The 22,955-nt window shown below is 45.2% G+C and overlaps 1 protein-coding gene across 1 annotated transcript in view; it reads right to left on the bottom strand.

The window, feature by feature from the left end:
- LOC147024694 (ubiquitin carboxyl-terminal hydrolase 25-like) overlaps positions 1–22,955 on the bottom strand; it is a 102,036-nt gene that overhangs the window by 63,296 nt on the left and 15,785 nt on the right. Inside the window, exons 3-9 of the mRNA XM_085884844.1 lie at positions 18,952–19,120; positions 16,738–16,807; positions 16,308–16,515; positions 15,992–16,096; positions 8,771–8,908; positions 3,758–3,828; positions 3,499–3,554 (exon numbers count right to left, since the gene is read on the bottom strand). Of these exons, the coding sequence (XP_085740970.1) occupies positions 3,499–3,554; positions 3,758–3,828; positions 8,771–8,908; positions 15,992–16,096; positions 16,308–16,515; positions 16,738–16,807; positions 18,952–19,120 (817 nt within the window). The remainder of the gene's footprint in view (positions 1–3,498; positions 3,555–3,757; positions 3,829–8,770; positions 8,909–15,991; positions 16,097–16,307; positions 16,516–16,737; positions 16,808–18,951; positions 19,121–22,955) is intronic.

The following is a 22,955-nucleotide window of genomic DNA, read 5'->3' as shown; positions in this document are numbered from 1 at the left end:
TATTTCAAGAAGAAGGAGGAACACAGGGTGACATACAAGAGTGGAGGAAAGTGCACACAGGTGGAATCCATCTTTAGCAGGAGATGCAACCTGAAAGAGATTCGTGACAGTAAGGTGGTGGCAGGGGAGAGTGTAGCTCGACAGCATCGATTGGTGGTCTGTAGGATGACTTCAGAGGTGAGGTTGAGGAAGAGAGTGAGGGCTGAACCAAGGACCAGATGGTGGAAGCTGAAGGAGGAAGACTGTTGCGTGAAATTTAGGGAGGAGGTGAGACAGGCGTTGGATGGTGGTAAAGATGGGTGGGATGATTGGGCAACGACAGCAGAAGTTGTGAGGGAGATAGCTAGGAAGGTACTTGGTGTGACATCTGGACAGAGGAAGGAAGATAAGGAGACTTGGTGGTGGAATGAGGAAGTACCGGAAAGTATAAGGAAGAAGGGGTTGGTGAAAAAGAAGTGGGATAGTCAGAGAGATGAAGAAAAGTAGGCAGGAGTACAAGGAGTGGCGGCGAAAGGCAAAAAGAGAGGTGGCAAAGGCCAAGGAAAAGGCAAATAACGAGCTGTATGAGAAGTTGGATACAAAAGAAGGGGAAAAGGATTTATACCGATTGGCAAGACAGAGGGACCGAGCTGGGAAGGATGTGCTGCAGGTTAGGGTGATAAAGGACGCAAATGGGAATGTGCTGACGAGCGAGGAGAGTGTGTTGAGAAGGTGGATGGAGTACTTTGAGGAGCTGATGAATGAAGAAAATGAGAGAGAGAGAAGGTTGGAAGAGGTGGAGATAGTGAATCTGGAAGTGGGGTGGATCAGTAAGGATGAAGTGAGGACTGCTATGAAGAAGATGAAAAGTGGAAAGGCGGTTGGCCCAGATGGTATACCAGTGGAGGCATGGAAGTGCTTAGGAGAGAAGGCAGTGGGGTTGTTAACCAGATTGTTTAATAAAGTCTTGGAAAGTGAGAGGATGCCGGAGGAGTGGAGATTAAGTGTACTGGTTCCGATTTTCAAGAATAAGGGTGATGTGCAGAGCTGTGGAAATTACAGAGGGATAAAGTTGTTAAGCCACACCATGAAGTTGTGGGAAAGAGTCGTGGAAGCTAGGTTGAGAGGAGAGGTGACGATCTGTGAGCAGCAATATGGGTTTATGCCAGGAACGAGCACCACTGATGCGATGTTTGCTTTGAGAATGTTGATGGAGAAGTATAGGGAAGGCCAGAAGGAGTTACATTGTGTGTTTGTGGATTTAGAGAAAGCTTATGATAGGGTGCCAAGAGAGGAGTTGTGGCATTGTATGAGGAAGTCGGGAGTGGTGGAGAAGTATGTGAAGATCGTGCAGGATATGTATGAGGACAGTGTGACAGCGGTGAGGTGTGCGGTAGGAATGTCGGACCGGTTTAAGGAAAAAGTGGGATTGCACCAAGGATCGACTCTGAGCCCTTTCCTGTTTGCAATGGTGATGGACAGGTTGACGGACGAGATCAGACTGGAGTCCCCATGGACTATGATGTTCGTGGATGACATCATGATCTGTAGGGAGAGTAGGGAGCAGGCTGAGGCGAGCCTCGAGAGGTGGAGGTACGCACTGGAGAGAAGGGGAATGATAGTCAGTTGGAGTAAGACGGAGTACATGTGCATAAATGAGAGGGAGGGTGGTGGTATGGTGCAGTTGCAAGGAGTTGAGGTGGGGAAGGTGGATGGGTTTAAATACTTGGGATCAACTGTCCAAAGTAACGGAGAGTGTGGGAGAGAAGTGAAAAAGAGAGTGTAGGCAGGATGGAGTGGGTGGAGAAGAGTTGCAGGAGTGATTTGTGACAGAAGGGTAGCTGCAAGAGTGAAGGGGAAAGTATATAAGATGGTAGTGAGACCAGCTATGTTGTATGGTTTGGAGGCGGTGGCGCTAACTAAAAGACAGGAAGCGGAGCTGGAGGTGGCAGAGTTAAAGATGCTGCGATTCTCGTTGGGAGTGACGAGGATAGATAGGATAAGAAATGAGTATATTAGAGGGACAGCGCAGGTAGGACGGTTTGGAGACAAAGTGAGAGAGGCGAGATTGAGATGGTTTGGACATGTGCACAGGAGGGAAGCAGAGTATATCGGGAGAAGGATGTTGAAGATGGAGCCGCCAGGCAGGAGGAGAAGAGGAAGGCCAAAGAAGATGTTCATGGATATGGTGAGGGCGGACATGCGGGTTGTTGGAGTGTCAATGGAAGATGTGGAGGATAGAGCGAAATGGAGACGGTTGATCCGCTGTGGCGACCCCTGACGGGAGCAAGCCGAAAGAGGAAGAAGAAGATATATATACATATACACATATATATATATATATATATATATATATATATATATATATATATATATATATATATATATATATATATATATATATATATATATATATATATATATATATATTTGGCGTATAAAAAATAGCGTGGTAGATCAAAATATTAGAAAGGAAAAAATAACTTGCATCAAAAATTTTAACATTTTCACGCTCACACTGATGCTCACGCCGAGGGTATCGCTATAGCTCTCTGTTCTTCGAACAGGCGAGCTAAAAATGGGAAAAAACCTAAATGGTGGTTTAGTAATCCTCGGGGTACAAGACCTTGACCCTTAAGCTGGAGGGGTAGGATGTAAAAGAAGCATAACTGTGCCTTGCTCTTGGCTATCTATCGACGACAATTTTGTTCTGATTGGAGAAATCTTGGCCGAATTTGGATGAAAAATGTAAAGATGTCCATAATTAGGTCAAAACCTAAAAATTACAAGGTTAAAAAAAATTACGTCACCCCCACCTAATTTCTATTCACGTTGTTGATGCAAAATTTCATTCTGAAAGTCCTAACCAGCTCTGAGATACAGCTCAAAATTGACACAGCTTGGAAATTGAGTGTGCAGGAATAAAAAAACAAACAAACAAGCAGTCATAGACTGACTGGTACTTACGAAATCATCAACTTGACCTCTGACCTTGTCTAATAAAAGCTGTCTCTAGAGAAGGTAGCGACGCAAACCAGAAGTTTCTACGATGATTCTGTACTAAACCATCAAAAATCGAATGTTTAACCTCATTGTGACCTTGACCGATTTTGACCAAAATCTAATCAGCGCTAGCCATCACCCTCCTGAATCACGTGGTGTAATTTGACATTGGTAGCTTCTTCCGTTCTCGAGTTATCGTGCCGACAAACAAACACACAAACAAACAAACAGAGGACGAAATCTAAAGATTTCGTAAGTAAAAAACCTAAATGGTGGTTTAGAATTCTTTGGGGTCTAAGAAACTCTGAGTTACCATTAAAAATTGGAGACACTAATTGTACGAACAACCCCTTCAACAGTTATAAGCTTTCCACTATCAGAAAGGTTGGGAGACTCAAAAATAAAAAATAAAAACAATGAAACATCACAGAAAAAAATACGAGTATTGAATAAGCAATGTAACTTGGTGAGAAATGTCAAATTAATTGATGCTTTGTTGATAATAGTCATCCTCACCCTCTGCTGGATCAAGTACAAGGCACTGACCATAAAATAGGTCAACCATGGGATTCCTGTGGATAAAAGAAACACATTCACCTCATGGAATGTAATCACTACTACCTCAGGAGGCTGTACAGCTACCACATTCACCATGCTGATATGTGAGGTCAAGTGACTTTCCTAAAAATGGCCGAAAGGCCACAAATACATCTCTTTTGTCACACCAACACATCTTTTCATCTCAAAAATCAAACACAATGACGTTGAGTCTGACCTTTCATACTGCCCATTACTGAATGCTTCCTCCAGCCAATCAAGAAGTCTGTGTGTTACCTCACTCACATCCTGAGAAAGACAATAGAAATAAAACAACTGGAATCATAACTTTTAAAATGGGATGCAAAAATGTTGGAAATGAAAACATGAACAATCAAATAAAAGGTGCAAAACTAGAAGGGTACTCAGGAGAGCGCGTACCGCCGCCACGCAATGCCTCATCCACGACAACATACATGTCACATTACATTTTTGAAATATTGTTGCGAATCTGGAAGCGGTGAGCACTCAACATACAGGTCCTATAGAACAGTTATATCGGTAAGTATGTGTTTTTAGTTCGGGTCCCCGTCCCGTGTCTAATGGGTAATTAATTGTACATGCGCTGCGAAGTTACATTGATAGTCAGGTTTTCTTTTATTTTTAAATCCTCAAAACTACAACGCCAGCATCACCCTCACCTTCACCTCGCTCTGACTGACACCATGGTGGGCGGAGTTCAAGGAGGAGCCTCGCGGCGGCCCTCAACCAATCAGCGTGCTATGAGTGAGGTGGCCGCCGCTGAGCCAATCAGACCCCGCGACGGTGAGAAAGGCGGTCTGCATGACCTCACCACGCTCCGAGCCAATCTCGACGGACTTACCGCTCATTTTGGCCAGTGACAGGGCGACGAGCGATTCTGCGCGCCAAAACCGTCCAGTGAGGGAGAGCGGGGAGGGTGGACGCCCAACCCCTCCCCCCGAGACAGGGTGAATAAGGGTGCGGCGTGATTTTCCAGAGAGAGCTTGAGAGATCCTTCCTCGACCAGAACCACAAGGGTTGCACGCAGTGTCTCTGTCGGTGAACCAGGAGAGAGAAACGGGTGACACGAGTGGAGATCGCATTCGCCCGACACGAGTGGTTGTCGCGTTCGCCTCACACACGAGAGGTCTGAGTCCTGCCACCCCGCCAGCTCAAAGACCACACGAGGTGGACAGGTCCGCGGCAGGCTCTGGTCTTCAGCTCGCCTTTCTCTCAGAGCTGGGCCCTCAATAAAGGCTGTGGCCACCGGTTCTTGGGTGTACGTGTGTGTGTGTGTGTGTGTGTGTGTGTGTGTGTGTGTGTGTGTGTGTGTGTGTGTGTGTGTGTGTGTGTGTGTGTGTGTGTGTGTGTGTGTGTGTGTGTGTGTGTGTGTGTGTGTGTGTGTGGCACCAGTCTATTAAGTAAAACTGCATAAGTGCTGGTACATAAATCGCTTTGCATCTCTATATTCGGTTAACTCTGCCTTCTTGCGTGCCCCCCTACCCCATTATAAATAAATACATTTGTTAAATGTATCAGTTCTTTGCTGTGTTTCTGCCATTGGCTGAGCGTGACGCGTGTTGGTGAATTAAAAAGGCTGTTGCCGCAGTAAATGTACGATTGGACCGACGGAACTTCGGCAACCGTCCGCTCGGGTTGCACACGGATCGGGCACGCTAACGGCTTGGCTCGTACGAGGGCCGTCGAGGGTGTGAATACTCGGTAACTCACCACGTGGATTTCTAGGTATTTTTAAGATTGGCAAATAACCCTGTACCACGTGGTGTAATTATTGACGATTCACGGTCCGGTAAGGGACCCGTACTTGTCGGAGTTTTCCGAAAGGTACGATCTAGATTCCGGGTGTTCAGTGGAGTCGACTCTGCAGCTCCATCTAGCGGTCGTGATCGCAGCCGATACCCGGCCCACAACAATATCAGGTTATATATCGTTTTGGGCCCTATCTCACAATGGTGAAGAATCACTTTGAGAATTTAATAATTGCAGTAGTCTGATCTGGACTCGGATCTTCAAAATCGAATCAATTCTTCCTTGTCACACACCCAACGTGTCCACCAAGTTTCACCTGGATCCATCCACAACTTTTTGAGATATTGTGCTATATATTGGTTTCGCTCTATCAAAATGGTGAAGAATCACTTAAAAAATTATCAGATCCGGATTCGGATTTGGATCTTCACCAAAATCGAATCAGTTCGCCCTTGTCACACATCGAACCTGTCCACAAAATTTTATCCAGATCCATACAAAACTTTTTGAGATATCCTGTGCACAAACAAACGGACAAGCAACCAAACAAACAGACAGAAAGAGGTGAAAACATAACATCCTTCACCTTCCGTGGCGAAGGTAATAAAGAGAGGCAATAAATTTGCAAATACCGTTGGACCGCGACATTCACGGGGGATACGTTCCTGGAAAATGCCGCGAATGTCAGAGCATTGTTTGAATGGGACTAAAAAGGGTCATAGGTTTTTTTCTCTTCTTCTTTTTTGCACTTCAGGACTGGACTCTTCCTATATCCACTCCTACTGCTATCAATTCAGCTTGGGAATTCTTCAACAGAAATCTACTCTCTTCCACAGAAACCTTGGGCTTTTTACGCATACAATCAAGGCTCAGGAAGAGAAAGATAACAAAGGGAGAAGGGGTTACACATTGACACTGGGGTGATCTGGAAGAAGAAACGAGACAAACTCAATCATGCAGATCAAGACAGAACAGGACAATTCAAGGGTAGTGGTGATGTTAAAATGAGATGATTGTGAATGGCCACTTGAAAGGACTGGATGAATACAATGAGGTGGACCCACAAACAGGAGAAAAGTGGAACAAAATAATGAAGGTGAGTGACTAAGCAGGACCAAGGCAGACTAACAAAGAGTGAGCCTTGTAATAAACCTGTGTGATCACATTGGTTTTAGTCGGAGCAGATGGTCGGTCAAGACGAGTTACTATCCAACAGAAGATGGAGAAGCCGCCAACCTGTCTGTGCTCACTACAAGAGCAGAGCAAGCTTGTGTTTCTGCTTCATCTCTGTTGATACCAATGATACAGAAGGCTTTTGATTTCAAAGATCAGTTGCTGATTGCAATATGGAATGTTGGTACCACTATCCACAGTAATGGAGGGAGAGAGCGGAGAAGGGCAATATTCTAAAGCACCAAATACCTTATAAACAGGAAGCAGCAGTTGTGACGGGGAAAGGGGGGAGGGGGTTAGAAAAGACTACTCATAGTGTATAGTACCCAAGTGGTGCTTCACCTTCACAGCTTCATGGAAATATGGTCCCACTCATGCTCGGTTACGGCTGATGATCAGATTAAATAGTTCAATAGAATTGGCTTCTGGTATGTTGTTGAAGGTTGTCAGAATATCCTTTCTGATGAAGAAAGGTCTTTTTGAGAATGGACTACAGGAAAACAATCCACACACACACACACACACACACACACACACACACACACACACACACACACACACACACACACACACACACACACACACACACAAGCATTTAAAGGCCATTTTCCCCGCTAAAGCGGGGGTTAGCCTTGCGGGCCCCATGACAATCTTCTCCACTTTACCCTGTTTTCTGCATCTCCCCTTCTTAATCCCCTTGCCCACATTTCCTCTTCCACCACATTTAGCCAAGTTTTTCTCGGTCTTCCCCGTCCTCTACTTCCGACTACACTCATTTCCAACACTCCTCTCACCCAGTCACTTTCATCCTTCCTCAACACATGACCCAACCATCTCAACCTGTTTCTCTTCACAACCTCCATCACAGACTCTATTCCCATCATCTTCCGCAAGTCATCATTTGTCTTCCTCTCTCTCAACGATACTCCACACATCCACCGAACCATTCGCATTTCCACCCTTTGTTGCTGCTCCATGTTCAGTACCCATGTCTCACTCCCATAAATCAACGTACTCCTCACACATGAAGCATACACCTTTCCCTTCAGCTTCAACGACACTCCCCTCTTTGTCAGCACGCCACTCAGTTCCCGAAACTTCTTCCATGCACATCTCACTCTAGCAACCGTCGAAGAGTCTGATCCACCTTCTCCATTCAGCATGTCTCCGAGATAGCAAAATGTTTTCACCCCTTCCAGCTTCACACCATCTCCAAGATCCAACTCAACAATTCCTTCATCTGCAGCTCCCTCTATGCACACCTTACACTTGAATGTAGCTGCCACACTGGTTAATGACCCTCTCACCCCACTACATTTTCAATGAACCCATTCAGCACACATTGTACACTGAATGGAGTTCACTCCGACACCCTTCCTGCACACAGCACACGGCCACTTCCCAGTACTTTCCACCTCACCACATGCTTTCCCACTTGCCATCACCTTCGTCTTTCCGATATTCACCTTCAAACCTTTTGCCTCCATACATTCCTTCCACTTGTTCATCTTCTCCTTCAGTCCATCCATACTCTCTGCAATCAACACCAGATCATTTGCATACAGCAGCTCCCACGGTAAACCCTCCTTTACCCTCCGAGCCAGCACCTCCATCACAACTACAAATAGAAGTGGACTTAGTACCGACCCCTAGTGCACTCCTACCCTCACCTCAAACTCGCCACTGTTCCCATCCTTCGTCCTTACAGCTGTGAGTGCTCTCTCGTACATGGCCATCACTACTCTGATCAACCATTCCTCCACTCCTAACTTCCTCAATGCCCATGCCATTACTTCGTGTGGGACCCTATCAAATGCTTTCTCCAGATCAACAAACCAAAAAAACAACTTCTTCCTCTTCTCCATGTACTTCTCCTGCAACTGCCTTACAATAAAAATCGCATCTGTCGTTCCTCTTCCTGGCATAAATCCAAACTGCATTTCGTCAATCTTTACCTTCTTCCTTATCCTCTTCTCCAACACCCTTTCCAATACCTTCATTCCTTCATTCATTCCAATACCTTCATTCATTCAGGAAAACAATCCAGAAGAGTTTAAATTATTTAACAGAAATAAGATGGATGGATGATGCCATAGCATATGCTCAGCAGAAAATAGTTCCTGGTTCAATAAAAATGTCGATGGGACTGCAATATAGAGTTTAAATCGAGTCATTTTTCATCAACCACAAATTATCAGTATGCCAAAGTTTTTCCAACATACTCAAGTCATCCAGGTGCAGATGCAAACTTGATGACATGAGATCAATGCAAATAGGAACATGTTACCTGTTGAGTATGAGCACCAGCAAAACCTTGACTGAAAGAGGAGATTGCATGAGATGGATCAACAGGGGAAGTCGAGGCAACCATCAGTTGAGAGAAGAGCTCCTTCAGATGAGAAAGGAAGACGAGAGGAGGCTGAAACTGGGAGGTAAAACAGGGCATGCTCTAATCCATATACAGTATACTGATCAAAGCAATGAAAAGATGAGAATGTATTTTCTCATGATCAAAAGCAAAACTGCTAATCATGAAATAAAGTTCAATGGTTTGAATTCATTTTAATTTCAAGGGTCTAAATGATCACTCATTAAAGTGCATACCTCCACCTCGTAATGCCTGATCCACGAAAACATATCAGGCCCAATACATTTTTTAAATGTCATGCTATACAGTACGATATCGTATTTGACCCCATCTCTCAATGGTCAGGTTAGATATTGTCAGGTCAGGTTAGATCTGTGACCTGCTACAGGAACCATGTAAACCTGTATTAACCTGTTCCATGGTCGGGTTGTCGGCGACTAAACCGTCTCCCCCACCAGGTTTTCTGGTGAGGTGGGTGTTTGGATATGGACACCCAGCAGGATTAAAAACAAAACCTGTCAAAGGGCGGAGGAGCTCCTTGTGAGCCAACGGCCATCCATATCTAGTGCCCAACTGTGTCTGCGGACGTCCTCCTGCAGTTGGGTTACTTCTTATTAGGAGGTTGGTGGCAGGATTTGCACTCCGGCCACCGTAAAACCCTTCATTGCACAAAACACAAAAACGCAAAAAAAATCTGAAAACCCACTCCGTGGGAGTACCTCCTGTGCAGCTTCCCTTCGCAGGGCAGCTCACCGGATGACGGGATTGGGGCAAAGCCTTCGGGACCCCCAATCTTTGAATGGAGGGAAACCATGGGGTAACATCCCTGGGTCAGATTGCGGGAGAGTGTGTCGGAGTGGTGCTGAGGTGTCGTCCACCAGACGGCGGTCTGCTTGGGTTAACCTGAGGCGGTCCCTTCGGGTGGGTGCCTGGAATGTCCTATCCCTAAGAGAGGATGATCACCTGTCTCTGTTATCATCTGAGCTCAAGCGTTTGGACATTGGTATTGCAGCTCTCTCTGAGGTTCGGAGACCGGATTGCGGCGAGATAATGGTGGGTGGTTACAACTACCATTGGTCTGGTCGCTCTGATGGTTACCATACTCAAGGAGTTGCTGTAGCTGTGTCCAATAAGCTGACCCCAATGATAATTGAGGTAACACCGGTCAACGAGCGTATTATGAGACAAAGGATTCGTCACTCCTTCGGTGTCATTTCCCTGGTCTCTGTTTATGTTCTGACTGAAGCGAGTGACCTCACCGTGAAGGATGCATTCTACGCCACGCTCGAGTCTGTGGTTGACCAGTGCCCCAGACGAGATACACTTCTAGTCTAGGGGGATTTCAATGCATCGACTGGAACTGATAGGGATGGTTATGAGACATGTGTTGGTCCCCATGGGTCAGGAACTATGAACCAGAATAGCACCAAGTTCCTTGACTTTGCAAGAAGTCATGGACTTAGGGTGGCTGGTTCATGGTTTCAGCGCCCACAAGCTCATCGCTGGACTTGGTATTCCAACGCTGGCGGTGTGGCAAAGGAGATTGACCATGTCCTCATTGACGGTCGTTGGAGGATGATCCAGAACTGCAGGGTCTACCGGAGTGCTCAGTTCCTCAATACTGACCACAGGCTTGTTGTAGCAACTCTAAAGCTGCACCTTAAATCCTGGAGAATGGTACCATCCCAGCCGAGGCTGGATGTTGGCAAGCTCAAGGATGAAAGAGTAGCTGAGGAGTTTGCGAACAGGCTGAGTGGACACTTGGGGTGTCTGGGTGCTTTGGGGGGTCCTGAAGAGTTGTGGAGTGCCTTCAAGACCACTGCCCTTGATGTTGCCGCTGGATGTCTTGGAACTCACTGCAGGGCAAAGAAGAATTTTCTCTCAAGGGACACTGGATACCATTGACCAGAGTCGCAGGGCCAGGCTGAATGGCAGAGCTGAGCTGTTCAGGGAGCTGAGGCGTAAAACTGTACGTGCACTGAGGGTGGACAAGGAGGCCTATGTGCGAGGAATCTGTGAGGGGGTAGAGCATCACCTGTGGACAGGTGATTCTCGTCCTGCTTACAGGGGAATTCGCGCGTTGCGTTCATCCAAGCCCATTCCTCGGAGCACTGCAGTTAGAGGAGAGAGTGGTAGGCTCTTGACAGAGGAGTCTGAAGTGAAGGCCCGCTGGGCCGGTTACTTTGAGCAGTTGTACCAGGCTGATCCCCCAGCTGTCGAGTTGGATGTCAAGGGTGTTACAATCCCTGTTGCTGACCCTCGAATCAACTGTGGTCCACCTTCGCTTGTGGAAACACGGGCTGCGGTGCACCGGTTGAAACGAGGTAAAGCTCCAGGGATCTGTGGCATCCATGCAGAACTTCTCAAAGCTGGTGGAAATGCTGCACTCGTGTCGTTGCATTCAGTTTTGTGCTCTTCGTCCATGGGCCCAGGCATATATCGGTACCATCTGAGGAAACGAAACTTTAGGGCTACTAAGTAATTGGTAGGGACTATATGATTATTTCAATATGTGATGACCGTTCCAGAAGAGCAGCTTAGTGTATGTATTTTGCATTTATACCATTCTGAGATATTGATGTTTTGGGGGAAAAATAAAAAAAATAAAATAAAAAACAAGGACCACTGGGAGGAAGTGGCAGAGCTGAAGTCCACGCAGGAGGAAGCAGACACCTGAATGCTTCTGCATGCTCTGCATGCAGCAGAGGCTGGATACAAGGCTGTGGTGATCACTGCCAAAGATACAGATGTCCTCGTGCTGTGTCTTGCCTTCAATAAGGACATCCCATGCCCCGTGTATCAGAAGTGTTGTACGCAAACCCGCACACGGTTCCTAGACATTCACAAGCTTGCTAGATCAATGGGAGACAGTGTCTGTGATGCCCTGGTTGGACTGCACGTGTTCTCCGGTTGTGATACAGTCAGTGCCTTTGCAGGCCGGGGAAAGATGGGCGCCTTGAAGCAAATGAAGTCGGATAAGACCGACCAAGAGGCCTTCAGTCAGCTCGGCCATTCATGGGATGTATCCACCGAGCTCTTTCAGAAGCTGCAAGAGGTCACCTGCCACATGTACGTGCCGTCTACCAACACCACGAAAGTCAATTAACTCGGACATCAACTCTTCTGTGCCAGACGGGGAGAGATAGAGTCCAGTCAGCTTTCACCATGTGAAGACTGCCGCTTCATGCACATCCTCCGTGCAAACTACCAGGCTGCTATTTGGAGGCGCTGTCTGCAATTCCAACCCTATGTTCCAAGTCCCAAGGGTTGTGGATGGACCACTGATGATGACGGGAAGCTGGCAATCGAGTGGATGCAGGGTTCTCCAACACCGGATGCAGTGTTGCAACTGCTTTCCTGCAAGTGTGGACGGTCGTGCAAACTCCCAGACTGCACGTGCCTTGCCAATAGCCTGAAGTGCACTGACATGTGCAAGCTGCGAACCTGCAGCAACCAGCCCGCTGATGTCGAGGAAGAGGTTGTAGACCTCGAGGACTCTGATGCTGATAACAGTGATGAAGACTAGACTACTGATCCATGGTGTGAATGTTTTGGCACAATCACAAGGACATTCATGGCTACAAATATGCATGAGTAAAACATAGTACATAAACATGCCACAATAGTGTGGTGAAATTTGGGTTATCCGTAAATTTCACATTTTGGACGCTTGTTGGAACTCGGGTAGGGGAAGGGCAATTCCTTTAACTGTGGTAAAAACTTGTAAAATGTTCATAAATGTTTTCCTCATACAACATGTGCATGTTGTAGGCTGTTGCGGTTCAGTAGCACTACCCAGGGAATTTGTATGACAATATTATATATTAAAATGTACTGAAAATCACTAATCAGCAACATTTTGAGAGGCCGTATTGCTTGCCGCTTTCTGCCATAAAACAAATTCTGCCTTCAGGAATGACAGAAAGGATTGTTCGGATGGTATAAATAAAGCATTTCAGACATGTATCTGTGGTTTGCAGTTCATTCTAGCCCCATGTGGAAACAGCAATTGCATAATTGGTGAATGTTTCTGAGTTTGCCTTTTCGCTTTCATTATGCGGAGGGTGGGTACATTCCAGAGATGATAACTGCCAATAAGCTGCCAGTCTGCAATGGTTATCACATCAAAATATGATCTATATATATATATATATATATATATATATATATATATATATATATATATATATATATATATATATATATATATATATATATATATATATATATATATATACACCAATTCAAAAATCATAACTTGGATTGGTTTCCTTAGATGGTACCGACAAGTGGAATTTCTGGCCTGGGCCCATGGACTATCTGCCTGGAACACAGGCATCATCCTAACTGATTGGAAGAGGGGCCTTGTCGTCCCTCTCTGGAAAGGGAAGGGTGATCGCCAAGACTGCAATAACGACCGAGGGATGACGCTGCTCTCAGTGCCGGGCAAGGTCTTTGCTCGGATAATTCTCGATAGGGTTCGCCACCATCTGCTTGAGCACCAGTGTCCAGAGCAGTCAGGCTTTACACCAAAGAGGTCAACGATTGACCGTATCCTTGCTCTTCGTGTCCTCACCGAACGCAGACGAGAGTTTCGGCAGGGGCTGCTTGCAGCCTATGTTGATCTCTGTAAAGCGTTCGATTCAGTGAATTGGGATGTCCTCTGGAGGATTCTTGGTCTTCGTGGGGTGCCACCAAAACTGATCGATCTGATGTCTGAACTCCACTCTGGTACTGAGAGCGCTGTGAAGTGTGGTGGTACCATCTCTGACTTATTTCCAGTTGTTACTGGAGTTCGTCAGTGGTGTGTTCTGGCCCCCACACTTTTCAGCACTTGTATGGACTGGATTTTAGGGTGGATGTCGGAAAGATCGAGCTGCGATGCATCATTTGGGAATGTCAAGATCTCGGACCTTGATTTCGCAGATGATGCAGTCATCTTTGCGGAGACTTTAGATATCCTTTTGGGGGCCCTCGAGGTGCTGAATGAGGAGTCGGAGCCGTTGGGATTACGGGTTTCTTGGGTCAAAACTAAGATCCAGGCGTTCAATGACAGAGTGGATGCTGCTGTCCTGTCTGTGTCTGTTTGTGGTGAGGATGTTGAGGTCGTGGAGAGATTCACTTACCTTGGCAGTGATATTCATGTCTCTGCTGGCTGCGAGTCAGAGGTCAATAGACGTCTGGGTCGGGCCTGGGGAGTCATGGATTCACTGGATCATGGGGTGTGGCGCTTCCAGTACCTGTGTGGGAGGACGAAAGTCCGAGTCTTCAGGTCCTTGGTGCTTCCAGTCTTGCTCTATGGATGCGAGACTTGGACGCTGACCAAGGATCTGAGATGGAGACTTAATTCCTTTGGTACCAGGTCTCTTCGGAGAATCCTTGGCTATCGCTGGTCGGATTTTGTGTCCAACGAGCGGTTGCTGAGAGAGACTCGGATGAGATTTGTTACCTGCATGGTCCGTGAGCGTCAGTTGCGGCTGTATGGACATGTGGCTCGTTTTCCTGACGCGGATCCTGCTCACCACATTCTCTCAGCGAGGGAGTCTCGTGAGTGGAGGAGACCAATGGGCCGACCACATGCCTCGTAGTTGCAGCAGGTTGATCGGCATCTCAAGGAGATGGGGATGGGCCAGGCATCTGCCTGAGGGAAGGCCAGATGGAGGCCCCTGGAGTACCAGCAGAAAGTGGACGCAGCGAGGAGCTGTTCTGGCACATGCTCCCATACCTGACCTGACCTCAATGGTGAAGAATCACTTTTAAAATTAAATAATTCTCATATCCAGATCCAGATTCGGATCTTCACCAAAATCGAAACAATTCATCCTTGCAAAACACCCAACCTGTCCACCAAGTTTCGTCCGAATCCGTCCACAACTTTTTGAGATATCATGTTATACATCATAATTAGCCCCATCTCTCAATGGTGAAGAATCAATAAAAAATAAAAAAAACTTCTCGTAGCCTGATCCAGATCTTCACCAAAATCGAATCAGTTCATCATTGTCACACACCAAACCTGTCCACCAAATTTCATCTGGATCCGTCCACAACTTCGAGACATGCTGTGCACAAACAAATAAACAAAATATTTGGACAAAGCTTCTTGCCCTCCAGTCCATGGAAAACCAGACTCAGTGGAGTAAGGGTAGGAGAGTCTACTCTGAGTTTGGAGGTTGGCGGATGAAACACCAGCCGAGTCATATCAAATACTTTTAAAATGGTACTTGCTGCTTCCTTGCTTGACGTTCAGCATTTAAAAGGATAAGAGCATGGACAATCCCCATAGGTTAGCATCCATGGAGAGAAGGAAATTCCTCCTAAGGAAACGTTTAGTGTGGTGAGAAAGGCAGCGCCATGTTGTGGCACCACTGGTACCTCGAGTTCCCCTTCACCAAAGCTTAGTGGCTGTGTTTGTTTAGTCTTACAGTCTTGTCTTGTTACTTCTGCCACCAAAGGTAGGCCAGCGGTAAACCTCGATAAAGGGCTATATTTTAGGAGTTTAATCAACCGGCTTGACACAAAGCTACCACAGGTCTCATATGAAAGATGGTGATCTCAGTTACACATTTAGCCCTGTTGTCCTCATATTTCGGTGTGCGGTCCATGAAATATTCACATTTGAAGGATACACCCGTCTGAAACCGACTAAATAAACAGAGCACAAACAAATTAACAGGATCTGACATGAATGAAAAGCCTACAGCTAGGAGTCTTGGCAAGGGGGAATGGGAGGCTGGAGGCTTGCAACGGTACAAAACATGATGGTTATATGGAACACAACATGAAATTCCATGAGGATACCACCATTTAGCACTTGAAGGAAGAACGAGATTGCAGTGAAAAAAGAGAAGCAATTCCAAGGTGAAAAGGGGGCACAAAATGGTTCAGATGATCATGCAACCTGGATTTTAAAAAGTTAAAAAAAAAAAATGGGGTCACATATGCACATCCAATGTAGTTTTTCACTTTCACCACCTTCTGTATTTGAATCTAATTCTAAACTCTATTTTCTATTACTATTTACATGCAGATATTGGTTGTCCCGTCCTTGCTTTTGTTCTGCTCCATTACCCATGAACCTGTCATTTTTCCTTCACCTGTCTCCCACTACAGTTACCCCCCCCCCACCTCCTTTTCTACCTTCTTTCCTTCATCCTCATCTCGAATGCTCTCCATCTCCACGATACCATCTGGAATTGTGTGCTGTAGAACAAGGTCTCGAAATGAAGGCAGATGAAACAAAGACTGGGGGAGACAGCATGGAAGATCGGAATTTTGGTCACAAGAGGTCAAACTCATATGCAGTAAAACAATAAAGTATTTGGACTTTTCAAATAGCCACTGAGAGTGAGGGCCAAAAATACAACATTTGAAGGAGAATGAACTATGGGAATTTGATGACTGCTAATGTAAGTGGTGGTGGATCAGAAACAACACTCCTGCAGGTAAAACACACCTGGATAATAGCTCCAAACCAGCATGAATTTCCAATGTTCGTGATTCCAGATGGCCAGCCTGCCTGGCACTGTACAGTATTGACAACTGCTTTGATAGGGGCTGCAACAGCTGTGGCCCCAGCAGCATCTGGAGAGTTTGCCACAGGAACCTCGACAACAGCATCCCCACGCTTTCGTTTTAGTCCTGACTTCCCCAGGACGGTCGTGCTAGGCAGACAAAGAGATGCGTCAGGCAAGGAGCAAGAATAAGCTGGCTAAGCTTCTCAAACGAGCCCCGAGGTGGTTTTTTTGTTGTTGTTAGCCTAACAGGATACCAGCCGAGTGGACAAGCCTCCCGGGTTAGCGGATTGGTAGATTACCAGCTTTGTAGTAGACCTGGCCAGGTTAACAGCACTCCTCACTCTCCCAGTGCTTTAGCCCCCTTCTCACCACTCTCCCTTTTGCTCTGCCAAGCTGAGAGCAATGGCTCTGTCCAGTTCCATCCGAGACTCTGCATCATCTGCCAGGCAAATGAGAATGGATGTTACTGCCAAAGCATTTCAATCATATGTATGAGTCACAAAACCAGAAAAAAAAATTTTTTTAAAGAAGTAAATGTTCACTGGAAAAAATGTTCACTGTGCACAAAATGTTTTCTGGAAGTAATCCAGATGACAGGTGATGCAGAACAATAGACAAGAATACAAGTTTAAAACAAAGATAAAATGTCATAAGCCCCCATTGTTTTAATAATGTTGCTGTCCAGTTACAGGGCCAGCCCATATTTATGTACAACAAAAAATGGACTCCAGTCTACAAGCCAGGCATCTTTAATCAGATCGTAAAAGAAAGTGAGGGGCATGTATATGGCATTATGTACTGTGCTTGTGCGAAGTTTAAACAAAATCGGACCATGCACGTCTGAGAAGGTTGGGGACACATTTAAGTAACAAAATGGCCACCAGTCAGCCATCTTGGATCTGATCTCAAAAAAAAATAAAAAATGACATGCATATGGAGGCCATCATTCATTAATTATCAGTGTGCTAAGTTTGAATAACACGGGTAACTGCATGTCCGAGAAATGTTGTAAGACGTGTTCAACATCGGGTTTTTTTTTTTTTTACAACTAAAATGGCCGTCTGTCTACCGGTCAGTCATCTTTGAACAGATCGCAAAATTAAATTTAGGAGCAAATGTATGCCATCGGGTACTGTGCTTCTGCCAAGTTTGAACAAAAATCAGACCATGCATGACGGAGAAATGGTTAGGGACACATGGCCACCAGTCGGTCATCTTGGATCTGATGTCGAAAATAAATGAGGTGCATATGTAAGCCATCGTTGGTTATGTTTGCCAACTTTGAACAAGACAGGTAAATGCATGTCCGAGAGATGGTTGAGGAAGTGTTCAGCATCTGTGTTTTTTTAAAAACTAAAATGGCTGCCAGTCAGCCATCTTGGATCTGGTCTCAGAAAAAAAAAAAACATGGCGTATGTAATCCACGATTCATTATCGGTCTGCCAAGTACAAATAAAATTGGTCCATACATGTCTGAGATGTGGTTGCGGACGCACGCACGGACACAAAAATCGAGACCAAATGCATAAGCCCTGTTTCGTACGAAGTCAAATGGGGACTAATAAAGCAGTTTTAACAAAAAAAAGGTTTTAAAAAAATGATGCAATAGAATTACACAACAAAGCATATATGAAAATAATGAAGATTTAATTTTAAAATTGGGTGGCATCCAGGGAGTGACCAAAAGAAAATAAAAGTGAGGGGGGGAAAAAAACAAAAAAAAAAAAACTAGAAGAGCACTCGGTAAAGCGTACACCTCCGCCATGCAATGCCTGATCCACGAGAACACATCGTATCGGGCCCAATACATTTTTGAACTAGAAAGTCACTCGATAGAGCGCACACCTCCACAGCACAATGTCTGATCCACAAGACCATAATCAGGCCAATTACATTTTTGAAATATCATGCTATACAGTACTATATTGTATTTGGCCCGATCTCTCAATGGTGAAGAACCACTTTAAAAAATTAAACAATTCTCTTTTCCAGATCTGGGTTTGGATCTTCACCAAAGTCTAATCAATTCGTCCTCGTCACACACCCAACCTGTCCACCAAGTTTCATCCAAATCCGTGCACTACATTTTGAGATATCGTGCTATATATTAGTTTGGCTCCATTTCTCAATGGTGAAGAAGCACTTAAAAAAATTTATCAGATCCGGATCCACATTTGGATCCTCACGAAAATTGAATCAATTCTTCCTTGTCACACACCCAACGTGTCCACCAAGTTTCGTCCGAATCTGTCCAAACTTTTTGAAATGTCGTGCTATATATCGTTTTTGACCCTATCTCTCAATGATGAAGAATCACTTAAAAAATTATAATAGCCGGATCCAGATGTTCACCAAAATCTAATCAGTTCGTCCTTATCGCACACCCAACCTGCCCACCAAATTTCATCCGGATCTGACAACTTTTTCAGATATCCTGTACACAAGCAGACAAAGAAACAGACAGACGGGGTGAAAACACAACCTCCTTCCACTTTCCGTGGTGGAGGTATCAAAACAACAAGAGAGTACAGTGGAGGTTATTTTCATGACTGCAGAATAAGAGAAGAAAGGCATAGAGCATACCCTCTTCGGCACCTTGCAAGACTATCGGCTCACTGGATGTCACGTGGGGAGCTAAAGATGGTGAAGGACAGCTTCTACCGACCTCAGATTGAGAAAGAACAGCTGCCTCATGCTCCATATCAATCTCAGGGAAGAACCCAAAAGCTTTCTGAACATCCGCTCCATCAGCCTTTAACACAATTACATGGACAATAATTTTGAAAGTGATGCATTTAAATAGGAAATCAATGATCACCATTAATAAATCACTGCAATGGATCATTATATCTGGTATCAAGCAGGAAATGATATGATTAGTTATACTAACGAGTGAAACGTCTCCTGATAGTTGAACCTGGGACCCTTCCTCGATTAGCCATTTCTAAAATTATAACACATCTTCCTTAACTTGCACTGAATCTACTTGCAAATTTTCAACTCCACATGACTAAGCATTTGAGTTATCATGTCAAACAAACAAACACAGAAAGTCAGAGAGAATCAACTTACCAAGATAATGGAGTCACCTTTAGAGAAGGCTGAATAATAAAATAAAATAAAATAATAAAGACATATTGTGAGAATTCCAAGTAACGCAACACTGGTTGTACCCATCACACGTATTTCAAAAATTGCTGAATTTTTACATTCTCATACCCTCGGAGGAAAGACTTGCTGGCTTTACGTTCCCCTCCGGTATCAAGTACAGGACACACAAAGAACGGCATTGCATTGTACGTTTTGAGTTCGCAACTAATTTTTATTTCATTTTAAGGAAACCGACTGTTACGTGATAATATTGCAAGAAAGTGTTGTCATAAAATGTTTTGGTTGCAAAATTATTTCCACTTTTGCCACATTGTCACAATAACCTATGATGATGCAGTATAAAAAAGCAATTACAAAACGTTCACAAATGGGTTTAACTCATCTGAAGTGCAAGGCGAGAAGCAATGCAATTGGTTCACAGTCTCGGCTCCCAAAGCCAATTGCAGGCTTTCATTCCCGGTGACAAATCCCTATTTTGTCAAAATAACCATGGTGTCATTCTTGGACCTTTCATAAAAACAGGGGCCTCAACCTCAATGGCACGTGGCAAACAGGAAATCAAGATGCCAAACATTAAAAAAAAGACAAGCAAAGGAAGCGGTTCTCTCATATTTGCATTTCGAAACTGCATTATGGATCATGCTTAGAAAAAGAACGTCGGGGAAAGTTGAGATTTGTCAGCAGCAGTGTGAAGCAGAACACATTGATCTCAATTATTAATTTTGTGTTTTACAGAAAGGAAATGGAAGAGCCAGGGGAAGGGGAGGGGATGTATGGCTAAGAGATTGCAAATCATAAAGTTGAATTAACCTTTACTTGGTTTCGGAAATAACAAAAGTAACAATAAAAATCTGCATTCAAATTCAGTAAATGATGTTTGTAGTAGATATAAATCTACGAAAATGTTCCTGATAAGGAACCTCAAAGCAGGAGGAGGCCATTCGGCCTTCGCAATGATTGCCAACCTATGATAGTTTGTTGTTCGCACTCCATCCTTTTTAAACACTGAGCATCAAGCAAAAAAGTAGCAAGTACCATTTTCAAAGGTTCCTTTAGACTCAGCCGGGGTAAAAGCTTCCATTTTTCTCGGATGGGGTAAAAAGGTTCTCAGGGTAAAGCGTCAACTTTTCCCCAGATGGAGTAAAAAGTTCCCAGGGTGATAGGATTTGATTCAGCCGGGGGAAAAGTTTCCATTTTTGACTCGGCCGGGGTTCGAACCACTGACCTCCCAGACTCAGAGAGGATGCTCTAACTATTCCACCACCATGCTTGCAGATAATGGTGACAATGATATCACTGGAACTATTTCTTCAGACATCGGGTGATGCGATATGAACATTTCAATTGTGAGGATGAAACGTGCAAGTGCAGGCACATGGAGGTAAACAGAAACTAAAAATAGGGAAGGAGAAGTTTATTTACTACTACCCTGAGCTGTTTGCTATTTTTAACATCTTATGTGATCTCATGTTCTGCTGTCTGGCAGTGAGTGTATGGTTACCCGATGAAATACAGGAATACAAAACTTACTCGATGTATGAATATATCCCAGCATCACGAGTCAAATGCACAGAACATTAAACAGTGGCCACGTTGGTGGAGGATGGAACAAGATTTCTCAGACATTAATTCAAGCACACACATAAAATGGATAAGACATCTAAATATGGACAACGTCAATGTAAAATATCACCGACTTCTGGTACACAATTCCTCTGAATCTCCTATTTGCTGAACACTGCTTTGTGTCATTGCTTTCAGAAGTGGGAAGATAAAATATTTCCTACGAACCTGATTTGCATCAAATTAAATGTCATTTATCATTAATAAGCTGCACATAAAAACGTTTTTCAATTTGTGAAGAATAAATACAGAACATATAATTATATATTAGAGTTACTAAAGGTCACGTATGGAAGCATGCACCAGATTAGCACGTCGCTGCATCCACTTTCTGCCAATACTGCAGGGGCATCCGTCTGGCTATCCCCGAGGCAGATGTCTGGCCCATCCCCATCTCCTTCAGATGCCGATCAACCTGCTTCAACCACGACACACGTGGTCGGCCTGTTGGCCTCCTCCACTCATGAGGCTCCCTTGCTGAGAGAATCTGGTGAGCAGGATGAGCATCAGGAAAATGAGTCACATGTCCATACAGCCGCAGCTGACGCTCACGGACAACACGGGTAACAAATCTCATCTGAGTCTCTCTCAGCAACCGCTCGTTGGACACAAATTCTGACCAACGATCGCCAAGGATTCTCCCGAGACCTAGAACCGAAGGAGTTAACTCTCCATCTCAGATCCCTGGTCAGAGTTCAAGTCTCACATCAATAGAGCAAGACTGGAAGCACCAAGTACCTGAAGACTCAGACTTTCTTCTTCCCGCACAGGTACAGGGAGTGCCACAATCCATGATCCAGCGAGTCCATGACTCCCCAGGCCCGACCCAGACGTCCAATGACCTCTGGCTCTCAGCAAGTGGAGACATGAATATCATTCAGAGATAAGTAAATCTCTCCGCGACCTCAATATCCTCGCCACAAACATGTAGAGACAGGATAGCAGCGTCCAAGGTGTCAATGAAAGCCTGGATCTTAGTTGTGACCCAGGAAACCCGTATTCCCAGCAGCTCCGACTCCTCATTCAACACCTCGAGAGCCCCCAAAAGGATATCCAGAGTCTCCACAAACTGACTGCATCGTCTGCGAAATCAAGGTCAGAGATCTTGACATTCCCAAACGATGCACCGCAGCTTGATCGTTCCGACACCCTCCCCAGAATCCAGTCCATACAAGCGCTGAAAAGTCTGGGGGCCAGTTCACACCACTGAAAAACTCCAGTTACAACTGGAAATAAGTTAGAAATGGAGCCACCACATCTCACAGCACGCTCAGTACCAGCGGATAGTTCAGACATCAGATCGATCAGTTTTAGTAGCACCCCACAAAGACTGAGAATCCTCCAGAGGGCATGCAGATTCAATGAATCGAATGCTTTACAGAGATCAACATTGGCTGCAAGCAGCCCCTGCTGGAACTCTAGTCTGCGTTTGGTGAGGACCCGAATAGCAAGGATACGGTCAATCATTGACCTCTTTGGTGTAAAGACTGACTGCTCTGGACGCTGGTGCTCAAGCACATGATAGCGAACCACATCAATAATTATCCGAGCAAAGACCTTGCCCTGGTGATCACCCTTCCCTTTCCAGTGAGGGACAACAAAGCCCCATTTCAACCGGTTCACCACAGCCTGTGTTTCCACAGATGAAGGTGGATCACAGTTGCTTGGAGGGTCAGCAATAGGAATAGTAACACCCATGACATCCAACTCAACAGCTGGTGGGTCAGCCTGGTACAGCCACTCAAAGTAACCGGCTCAGCGGACCTTCACTTCAAACTCTTCTGTCAAGAGCCCACCACCCTCCACTCTACCTGCAGTACACTGAGGGACGGGCTTGGAGGAGCACAATGTGC

Source organism: Eptatretus burgeri, chromosome 6 (genome assembly GCF_056783735.1).
Source record: "Eptatretus burgeri isolate ZD-2024b chromosome 6, Ebu_testis_v1, whole genome shotgun sequence".
Taxonomy (NCBI): Eukaryota; Metazoa; Chordata; class Myxini; order Myxiniformes; family Myxinidae; genus Eptatretus; species Eptatretus burgeri.
Note: the sequence above shows the minus strand (reverse complement) of the source record. Positions and strands in the feature narration are given on the sequence as shown.